The sequence below is a fragment of the Coptis chinensis genome, chromosome 3 (genome assembly GCF_015680905.1).
Source record: "Coptis chinensis isolate HL-2020 chromosome 3, ASM1568090v1, whole genome shotgun sequence".
NCBI lineage: Eukaryota > Viridiplantae > Streptophyta > Magnoliopsida > Ranunculales > Ranunculaceae > Coptis > Coptis chinensis.
In genome coordinates this window covers 38,773,941-38,785,311 of record NC_141458.1, presented here as the reverse complement: position 1 = coordinate 38,785,311, position 11,371 = coordinate 38,773,941, and the positions used below count along the sequence as shown (strand labels likewise).

The 11,371-nt window shown below is 37.6% G+C and overlaps 1 protein-coding gene across 2 annotated transcripts; it reads left to right on the top strand.

Moving 5' to 3' along the window:
- The first annotated feature begins 6,068 nt into the window (after positions 1–6,068).
- LOC147509551 (putative protein phosphatase 2C 44) lies at positions 6,069–11,126 on the top strand. 2 transcript variants are annotated; one of them, XR_015218516.1, is made up of 6 exons: positions 6,069–6,228; positions 6,330–6,596; positions 8,485–8,761; positions 8,886–9,040; positions 10,173–10,560; positions 10,756–11,126. XR_015218516.1 is itself a non-coding variant. In XM_086601806.1 (5 exons), exons 1-5 carry the CDS (start codon positions 6,151–6,153, stop codon positions 10,311–10,313), a joined length of 918 nt encoding a protein of 305 aa, XP_086457932.1. In that variant the 5' UTR covers positions 6,069–6,150; the 3' UTR covers positions 10,314–10,736. The 2 variants fall into 2 exon arrangements, 1 of the variants encoding a protein (XP_086457932.1); XM_086601806.1 differs by lacking the exon at positions 10,756–11,126 and having other exon boundaries at positions 10,173–10,736.
- Positions 11,127–11,371: the final 245 nt, after the last annotated feature.

The following is an 11,371-nucleotide window of genomic DNA, read 5'->3' as shown; positions in this document are numbered from 1 at the left end:
TCAAAAAATGCAATGTCATCGATTGGGCTTGTAGCTCTGACATTATTGTAGGGATGCCAATCAACTTGAAACAAAATCAAATGTGTCATTAATAACTCTAATGACCAATTACTAAGTATATATATATACTTAAACCCTAAACCCTAAACCCTATAAACTTAAATACTTAAACTTAAATTCTTACATTGAAACAATTTATATCATTAAGTATTGCTTGATAATACTGTAATGCATGCGTTGTATCGTCAAAGTGCAGAGCGACTACTATGTGTCTATGAGCACGTGTCTTAGACAAGCTATAATATATGTTTGGGATTGGTCTGAATACCGGGAAGTACTCATAGATACACAAATAGTTAAGATATTAATAGAGTAATAAAATTAACATTAAAAATAATGAGTTTTACTTGTAGAAGAGTCATATAGCCTATAACCCTTTTCACCTTCACACATGTGGCAGCCCCAAGACCTCTATACAAAAACGCCAAAATTGCTGCACCCCATACATACTTTCCTATCTCACTAAATTTTAACAACGGCCTCAGATAACATAGAGGCACTCCAGTCCCAGACTTGTCGTAAAAAATCGCACATCCAAAGAAAAACAGGATAAAAGCTCTGACAGCCCGTTGGACTTCCTGCAAACTCGAGGCCTTCTCCGCCATCTTCCCAGCAACGTTACATATAGGCTTATCATGATCCTTGTTAGCAAAATGCTTATGGAGGAATTCTAGCCTTACTTTTGAAATGAACTTGCTAGCTTCTATCTCTGCCTTAATCAAAGAAATGGGGAAACCCAGAGCACGGTGTAGGAGATTTACCAATTATTGTAAGTTCAACTCACTGTCCCCTTGTACCGCTCTTCCTATAACTGTGACTCCACAGATTTGCACAACATCCTCCAAAGTCACAGTCATCTCCCCAAAATGGCATATGGAAAGTGTTGGTCTCCGGGTGCCACCTCTCCACAAACGCAGAGACCAATGGTGGATCTATATGCTCGTGATAACTTAATATGAGATCATACAATCCAGTCCTTCTTAGCTCGTGCTCAAATCTCGGAGACTTTCTAAATTCGTTCATGAAATCCCATTGGCACAATTTCACTAAGTGCGAAACACACTTTAATGCTCTGCGATCCTCCTGAAACAACCAAACACGCATTAGACAGCAGAAACAAAAGATTTTGTAAAAGAAAATCAAAGTACTAAAGAAAATCAAAATATTACCCTCTTCTCCGAAACATCGAGAGCGACATGCACCACATAGTCATACAATAGCTCTGACTCATATAGGCCACCCCCATACTCACCTCTTTTGAACTCCAAATCATCATTGGATTTTCTCACAAAATTCAATACTAGAGGTGCTTCTTCCACTGGTGGTACGACTTCTACCATATTTTCTTCCACATCATCATCCTGCTGCTCCTCCTCCTCATCATCCCCATTGTTATCCTCTTCATCACCCTCCTCATCACTCTCCTCATCACTCTCCTCTTCACCCTCCTATTCCACTGGTGCTTCTTCCACTGGTGGTACGACTTCTACCACATTTTCTTCCACATCATCATCCTGCTCCTCCTCCTCCTCATCATCCACAAACGCAGAGACCAATGGTGGATCTATATGCTCGTGATAACTTAATATGAGATCATACAATCCAGTCCTTCTTAGCTCGTGCTCAAATCTCGGAGACTTTCTAAATTCGTTCATGAAATCCCATTGGCACAATTTCACTAAGTGCGAAACACACTTCAATGCTCTGCGATCCTCCTGAAACAACCAAACACGCATTAGACAACAGAAACAAAAGATTTTGTAAAAGAAAATCAAAGTACTAAAGAAAATCAAAATATTACCCTCTTCTTCGAAACATCGCGAGCGACATGCACCACATAGTCATACAATAGCTCTGACTCATATAGGCCACCCCCATACTCACCTCTTTTGAACTCCAAATCATCATTAGATTTTCTCACAAAATTCAATACTAGAGGTGCTTCTTCCACTGGTGGTACGACTTCTACCACATCATCATCCTGCTCCTCCTCCTCCTCATCATCCCCATTGTTATCATCTTTAGCACCCTCCTCATCACTCTCCTCTTCACCCTCCTATTCCACTGGTGCTTCTTCCACTGGTGGTACGACTTCTACCACATTTTCTTCCACATTATTATCCTGCTCCTCCTCCTCATCATCATCCCCATTGTTATCCTCCTCATCACTCTCCTCATCACTCTCCTATTCCACTATACTTTTCCCACGATCTATATTTATATCTAAACCTACATTGTTATCGCTATCTACACTATCTTCACTCGGAACGTTAGGAACCTCAGGAATCTCTTTTTCCTTGTGGTCCCCTCTACGCGTTGATGTCGTGGTGCCCTCTCCCCTTTTTTTCTTTTTTTCAGCCGCGTCACCATTAGAGGAACCGCCACCAAAACTTCTGCACACCCTTGAATGTAGTTTTCACTACATTCTTCACATTCTTTGATCGAGGACCCATTGCTACAAAGAAAAATTAAACAAGTATTAGTAACTATAATAAATTTAATCAAATCTAAATCATTTCAAGCTAAATTACAATTCTTTCTACATTCCGAGCTAAATTACAATTCTTTCGACATTACAAGTGCCACAAAATACAAACACTCTAAAATGGATAATTGAAATACACAAACACTCAAACACTACAAACACTCTACTCTATTTCTAATTAACTCTAAATCTTGTATTAACTCATACAACTCATACAAAAAATATTAAAGAATATTAAAAAAAAAAAAAAAAAATCAAACGACCTCACTGGGTCGTTTGGGCCATTTCCAAAACGACTTAACTGAGTCGTTTGGTGCATCTTCAAAATGACGTCACTGGGTCGTTTTAATGTTTTTCAAACAATACTTCGTTTTGGAGTCCAAATAACTTGCATTGTATAATAATCAACAATAGAAACCACAAATTATTCAACAATAACAACCATACTTATTATTCAACAATAGAAACCACAAATTGAGAAACTAGAGTTGAATTAAAAAAAAAATTAAACAAAATGCACTCACAAAATTTGATATTCGAAACTGAAGAAATCCTTGTTTGCACCAACGAACTATCCTTGTACAAAATCAAGTTTTGTTTTTGGTTTTTGATTTTTGGTTTAGTACGCGAGAGAAATGATACCGGTTGAAAAGGTTGTTCCCGGTAGCTGCTGCGATTTAGGTGGGAGTGTATCTGGGCTTGCGCTGGAAGGCTGCCCAATCCAATTCCTGTGGCGCCCAATACAGGACTCTACAAACAGTGATACAAAATTACAAACCGTTACCAGCTGAATGAAACTGACACTACAGTCTACAGACCGTGATACAAGTTGTGAAATTAATTGCAGAATACCATACAAACATGGTCCATAGACATAGTTCACAGGCAACGAGGCAAAGTAGTAACATATGGTCAAGTCGTACATAAGTCATCCGTGTATAAAACACGAAAGCAGTCACGACTGAGCCATTACCGCATGCAACTGGAGGTTCACACTAACAAGGCACTCAATGTCTAATGTCTTAATTACTTGAACATCCAGCTCAGTCTTGCCAATTGCTTGCTACTTGCTAGTTGTTATTGAGTCATTGGCTCATTGCAGTAAGCTCCAAAGAAAAGAAGAAGAGTTCAAATGAAGGCTTGGAAGAGAAAAATGTCAAAAGGAGCACCAGGACACAAGTTTCTACATTTACAGCACAAGAAGTCTGCAATGGGACCTCAAAATCCCAATACTATATTAGATAGGATCCAAAAAATTTAAAAGGCTTCAAAAATATAAGCATATGGTTAGGTAGTCAATACAATTAAATAAAGGCTAAATCCTACCTGGCGCCAGCATATGGTTAGGTAGTCAATACAATTAAATAAAATCGCTGAAAATGACCAATTTTCTAAATTAAACATCCCATTCTGATCACACTATGTGACCGCATTTAAGGTTCCGATCCAAATCTGAATCTAAGTCAAAGACTCAAAGTACAAAATACCATACGTCCATACCATACCCATTTCTCAACCCGGATTACTATTTAGGTTGGTTCAGATACCGAACCGAGTCAAACCCAAAAACCAAATCAGATCCCCTTCCAAGTTCCAATCCAAGTAGAGAGGATCACAATTCCGAACCGACCCAAACTCTATACTCTTTCTCCCTCCACTGCCATTAATTAGGGATGTAAATGGGGCGGGTTTGTCATTTCCATCCCTGTTCCCAACTTCAATTTTGTTCTCCATACCCGTCCCAATTCCCATTTGAGAATAGTTGGGGATTCTCCATCGTTCTCCATACCTGCCCCAATTCCCACTTGAGAATAGTTAGGGATTCTCCATCGTTCTCCATACCCGCCCCAATTCCCACTTGAGAATAGTTGGGGATTCTCCATCCCCACCCGGTATGGTACCAGGTCCCTATACCCACCCCATTAACCAACTTTGAAACAAAAAAAAATATCATGACTTGTATTCATCATACTCACCTAACTAACTAAGTGTACAAAAAAAATTTAGAACATTTAATAAAAATTAATAAGCCTTCACAATAGTTTAGGTAGTAAATTAAATTTGCAAGTACAAAAACTATATTCTAACTCAATAATATCTAAGTCTAAGTATCTAACCAATAATATCTTTCATATAACATACAGTGATTTCGGTATAGTTATTTGATGGTTATTTTTCCATAAAAGGGGCCTTATGTTCGACTTGTATACAAGTGAAAATCTTTATATATATATATATATGGTCATGTTACTGCGGGATCCCATATTGTGCTGGGCAAATCCCAAAAACAAAAAAAATTATTACAAGTGTGTCATTGGTCCAAAAAAATTGTTTTGTGTTGGGCACCTCCCAAACCAACATGAATTTCACTTGTTGCAAACTTGCAATCTTTTCAACCCTTCTTTTCTCTTCCACCATCTTAAATCTTAAACTATAAAAACTATATCCTAACACTAACATTAAACACTAAGGCTGAATATGTATGTGACTAGGGCTAAATATGCATGTGTATAGTGGCTGAATGAGAAAATTCGAACACCTTAGGCTTAAACGACCCGGCTAAGTCGTTCGTTGTGCATACCAAACGGTTTGGTCACACCGTCTCGTCTGAGTCCAAAACGATGTGGCCATGTCGTTTGGGATTTGGACTTAAAAAAACTTACCGGTGTGGTCACACCGTTTGGACTAAGTCCCAAACGACTTGGCCACACCGGTCAAGAGGCCAAAAAACAGAACTTCATATTTTTTCAAAGTTCAAATCCCAAACGAAATCTCAAACGGTGTGGCCAAGTCGTTTGGGACTTAGTCCAAACGGTGTGACCACACCCGTAAGTTTTTTCTAAGTCCAAATCCCAAATGACATGGCCACATCGTTTGGACTCGATCTAGGCGGTGTGACCGACCGCATCGCTTGGTGCACAACGAATCGACCTAACGGGTCGTTTAAGCTAAGGTGTTCGAATTTTCTCATTCACCAATCACATGCATATTCATATTCAGTGTTTAATTTAATAGTGTTAAGATATAGTTTTCATGGTTTAAGGTTTAGGATAGTGGAAGAGAAAAGAATAGAAGAGAAGAGAAGGGCTGAAAAGGTTGCAAGCTTGCAACAAGTGAAATTCACGTTGGTTTGGAAGGTGCCTAACACAAAACAACTTTTTGATACCAGTAGCACACTTGTAATAATTATTTTTGTTTTTGGGGTCTGCCCAACCAATATGGAGTCCAGCTGTAACAAATACCATATATAATTGGGTTTTCCGTCGCCGCCCCATACCCATTTAGTGCCCCAATATTATTCCTCAATCCCCACCATTAATACGAATTTGGATCAACCAGAACCGACCCATTTTACATAGTCAAAATTGAATAAATGTCAGCGTTGAAACAAATATAAAAATTCTTGGCCTGCCAAATCCAAGAAGAATGAGTCAGTTAGTCAAACTAACCCAACCGCTCCTTGTTTTTCCTCTCACTTTCCTTGTGTCTTAATTGTTGCGTCACCTTTTGCCTACAAAGTAAGAACAAGGAAAAAAAAATTGACTAAAACAAAAGACAATACAAAAATTCTCGTAACACAAAAACCAGTTCATTCCTAGTTCCTAATGATGGAGAAGCAGTCATCAGTTAGCTCTTCATATTCCACAACCAAAAAGAAGAATGAGTTTCTTAACATGATCAAGGTTAGCTAGCCACGTATATATACTTTTAGTCGCTTATATATGTTTAACATATATACCATGCCATGTATAGTTTCTTAATATGTTTGTTGTCTGTGTTATAGACTGCTACTTGTCTTAGTAGTTATACATCATCATCATCAGATAGTGGAACTGGGAAAGGTAGAAGTAAGTCTTCAAGTAAGAAAGTATCACATGGATTTCATTTGTTAGAAGGGAAGTCAGGTCATGACATGGAAGATTACCATGTTGCTGAATATAGGATTGTAAATGGTCATGAGCTTGGTTTGTTTGCGATATTCGATGGGCATCTTGGCGATCGTGTGCCTACTTATCTTAAACAACACCTGTTTAACAATATACTTGAGGAGGTAATCCTTATCTTTGTGATCATGTTTGCCCTAACTTGCTATTGCATAATAATCTTGAAGTTACTTAATTAGTTGTGCTTGTTAATATATTTTGTTTGTGTTATATGTTATCGAGTTGAAGTTTGTGTATGTAAGTAATTTTGGTAGAACAATTGAAAGAAATAATAATTATACAATTATGAAAGATAGACTTGATAGAACGAATGATACAACTGTTTTTATATGAGCAATGCCTCTTGATTCTCCATGGCTTTATATATTCATGCCTAATAGAGCTTACACATTTACCAATTGTGTCGGACCCAGGTGGAAAAATTATCAATTGCGGTGTTCTTATTTTTGAACTCTGCTTCGAATTTGTGATTTGAAGAATGTAATAATAATTGTTCCCCTATGAAGATGATCCCCTTCCCTGACGACAAATAGACAGAGCCTACTCCTGCTTACACTAAATGAGTGAAATGTGATAACCCCCTTTTATGGTTCATATCTTTCCTTACCAAGAATGCATTAGCCCCTCTTGGGCTTACCTTTTCCCAGGTTGCTTGGGATACACTGGCATGTAAAGGATGCCCCCTCATCTCTTGCAAGTTACAGTATCTCGTATATGTCTCTAACAAAATGAAGAAGGTATACCAGTCTGTCCAATGATCTGCTTGAAATAGAGATGAGTCTCGAGAAAACCAAGAACAAAGGTATCTCATCCAATCATGTATTCTCCCAAAACCTAATCCTATAGCCAAAGCCTTGTCAAAATTTAGTAAAAGCCTCGAAGTCCAATTGAACACCCATCTAGACACCACTCCCATGCCGCGCCACACAATCACGACTATCCCACCCCACATTACTTCTTTACTCTTAACAACATGTCTAGTACCATGGTTGACTACTAGCTGCAGCAAGATAAAATTCTAACTTCTACGAGTATCCTAGTCCACAAACTTATAAAGGATTTATGTGCTCGTAAGGGGAATTGCAAAGGTAATGTCTGATAAGACTATTTAAGAGCTGAGCATGAATTTAGCTGACCTTGCAGAATATTGAAAGGCTCAGTTTCTCCTCTGATACTGGTTTATCGTATTCTGTTACTACCTACCAGCGGATCTATCTTTCAACTGGAATTTTGTTAATATAGGCATGTTGTATGGGTACTGCAGATTCACCTAATGAGCCATTGTCCATGTTTGTAGAGATGCAAGAGGATGTAACATAACCACTTGAAATAATTGTGTTGTTTGTAGAGATGCAAGAGGATGTAACATAACCACTTGAAATAATTGTGTTGTTTGTAGAGATGCAAGAGGATGTAACATAACCACTTGAAATAATTGTGTTGTTTTATATAGCTAGTTGGTTTCTGCCGTTAACTTAGTTATCCCCCCCCCCCCACACACACAAAATAAGAAAAATAAAAGAAAAAGAATAAAGAATAAAGAAAGAATAATCTTTAGAACAAGAAAAATATAGGCAGATATGATTTGGTTTTCTTATTCGACTGTGTGCCATTGAAGATTGATTGTATTTCATTCATTTACTCATATATTAATCATTTGTAAGAAGGTGGAAAGTGTAGAAAAGGAAAAGAGAGATAAAAAATGGATTGAATTAGGAACTTCAAAAAAGAGAGAGTGACAGGCATATCTTTTTTTAGGAGAATTGTATCTCTTTAACTCTGCATAGTTTTCAACTACCTGAACCCCAATGACCTAATGGAGTAATGGGAGTAATTCCAAATTTTCAATCAAGAGGTTGTAGGTAAAAGTAGATTACATATAATCATACAGTTTTCAGCTTCTTTGCGTCCTTTTTTTCCTTCTCAAGATCCATGTCCTGTTGTTCAGTACTTTTGGAACGTTACTCTTCATTTTTCTTTATCTATGTGGCACAGCCAAATTTTTGGACAGATCCTGCAATGGCAATAAAGAATGCATACCGTTCAACCGACGAATTTATTCTAGAAAACTCCAAAAAGTTGGGGATTGGCGGCTCGACAGCAGTTACTGCAATTGTTGTTGATGGCAAACATATTTGGCTGGCAAATGTTGGAGACTCCAGGGCTGTATTGTGTGAGAGAGGTTCTGCAAATCAACTTACAGTGGATCATGAACCTCACACTGAGAGAACAAAGATTGAAAAGCGAGGAGGCTTTGTAATCACATTGCCTGGTGCGTGTTTCATTTGACCAGTAATATGTTTTGTTGTATAGAGTATCACTGATTAGATGCTTTATTTCTGAGAATCTGAGATAGTATACTTGTGCATATCTTTACAAATTAATTTTGCTATCAGGAGATGTGCCCCGAGTGAATGGACAATTAGCAGTTGCTCGTGCATTTGGTGATCAAAGCCTCAAGGCACACTTAAGTTCAGAGCCTGATGTAAGACATGTGCCTATAGACACAAGTATGGAGTTTGTTATTTTGGCAAGCGATGGCTTATGGAAGGTTCGTTCTCTTTTTTGTGCTAATAGTTTATCTTTGTATTTTCTGTTACTGATTGATCTTTTAATTATTAATGGTTGAATGAAATTTTGATTGTTTGTACTTTGTCCCTCTATCACTGTTTACTTCTCTCTTTCCTCTCTCGACATTCTTTTTCACATTCTTCTTCATCTTTTAGAAGTATCATTATACTATGATTATTCTTGTTATTATTACTACTGTTATTATCATTATAACCCAATTCGTTTTCTTCTGGAGAAGGATTCTTGATGTTGAAATCAATGTCTTGGTATTTTCTCAACTCCCGACCAGAAAATCTTTGTTCAAAACTCTGTTAATTGTAAATTCTGGTTACGTTTTGCCAAAGGAAAAGATAAAAGGTTGAGATAACTGTAACTCTGACTGTTGTTTTTCTTTCTGTTCGGGTTTGAAAATAAAAAACAATAGGGGAACATGTTAAACATTGGTTGACAGGCATTTTTTGAATTGGGTGGACATTTTGCATTTGTAGGTACTGTAATACCTATTAAAGTTGGTACATATTATATACTGATGGCATGTTCTGTTTTTTATTGTCTTATGTTGCTGAATACTGCCGAAATCCGATTGTTATGCAGCTTAATAAGCTGCTGGGTGCTGGGTACCCCCCGGGGCATTTTCTTTTTCAACATGATTTATATTAAATTATAGTTTTAAGTTTTTTTTTGTATACATTTTTCGCTTATCTGAGAACTATGTCAGAGTTAAGATATACTTGTGGTGCGCCTCTTTTCATTTTTTACCTAGCATATTATGCCTTCCAAATACGTCTCCTTGTCTGTCATCAGCATAAATTGGAATTCTTGCATTTTATTTTCCATGGGGCTGAATCATTTGATCATATATATTCCTTAGATCTTTGCCTTTATCTGGATAAAAACTGATAATTTTCCCTGTGCATATTCCCATTTTACGCTTATAGTGTGTTTTTTTAGTAAGCATAAAGTCCAGAAAGTAAGTGCCCAGCAACCAGTGTTTCTTGCTTGTTTTCTGGAGATGAGTGACCAAGTCATTTGTGCATGTGTGTCACAGTGGCTAAGATGCTTTACAATGCAAAATAATATTATGTTGAAATGTTTTCCCCTGCCTCAACCAGGTCATGAAGAATCAGGAGGCAGTTGATCTTGTCAAATCTGTGAAAGATCCACAAGCAGCAGCAAAACGTTTGAGCACGGAAGCAGTGGCAAGGAAGAGTAAAGATGACGTATCATGTATAGTCATCCGTTTTGGATGCTGAGTGCACTTCCTTATTTATCATCATTGCATCTGATCAGCCAGTTTCATGAGGGATATGAAAGCTAAGTTGGTAATGTTAGATATATGTTTAGAGGAAGCCTGTGTACACCATGCATATATTGGTTAGGTTTAAAGAAGTCCGGGGAAACAGTTAAAGCCATTCATCTGTATATTACCAGGCCAAAGAAATCAAGTCTGTGTGGATCGGTGATCTATTCTCTCGAACACCTGAAACACTGACTAGTCAGGTTGGTGCGGTTGACCTGATTAAGCCGATTCTTCCTTTCGTGAACATTACTTTGTACTGTGTATTTAAAGATACAAGTAGTGCTAGACTGCTATGTACATTTGTATGGATAGTCAGTAATCAGTATTCTACATATAACATACTTATCGTTTTAAAGCAGAGATTCAGCATTGTGTCCCTTTCAATCTCAATTCAGGTGATGTCGAACTGTTGCGAGTTTGCGAATGTGGAGATTGTCTTTGGTCTTTATAGCTGATGTATGTGTATGCCAAAGGCCATGAAAGTTTAGACTGAACCTTGCATCAGCTTTGTTATTGATTTTTAGGATCTAGTAAAAGGTAAATGTTAGTTGTTTGTCAACGTACAACCCCACACCTTGTAGTGTGTGCGTGTCGGCAAGTTCCAAGATTCGCTATTGGTGTGTGTAAGGTGTATACAGAATGATGACATGTATCAATGAAGATGGTATGTACTTAATACTACGGCTATATAGCTCTATTCTTTGATGAAGGGGCTAGTGTTTTTAGGACAATAATCCACACTAAATGAAATCACGACCTTGTTGTTGTTGTTTTTTTTTAAAGTAGGACCCTAGCTTGTTTTAATAGATAGCAAAAAGTTGATACAACTCGTCTTGGACTCGACGGAAGCTGGCTGCTTTGACAGCTAGAGGCACATTGCCAATACATGATAAATGAAACACAGACTTGGCAGATTCAGCCATGATATGGGCATGATGAATCAACCTTCTTGGACAATAAACAAGTTTGCAGAAACAAAAGGACTTTTTTAGAGCTAATGTTTCTGCCAAA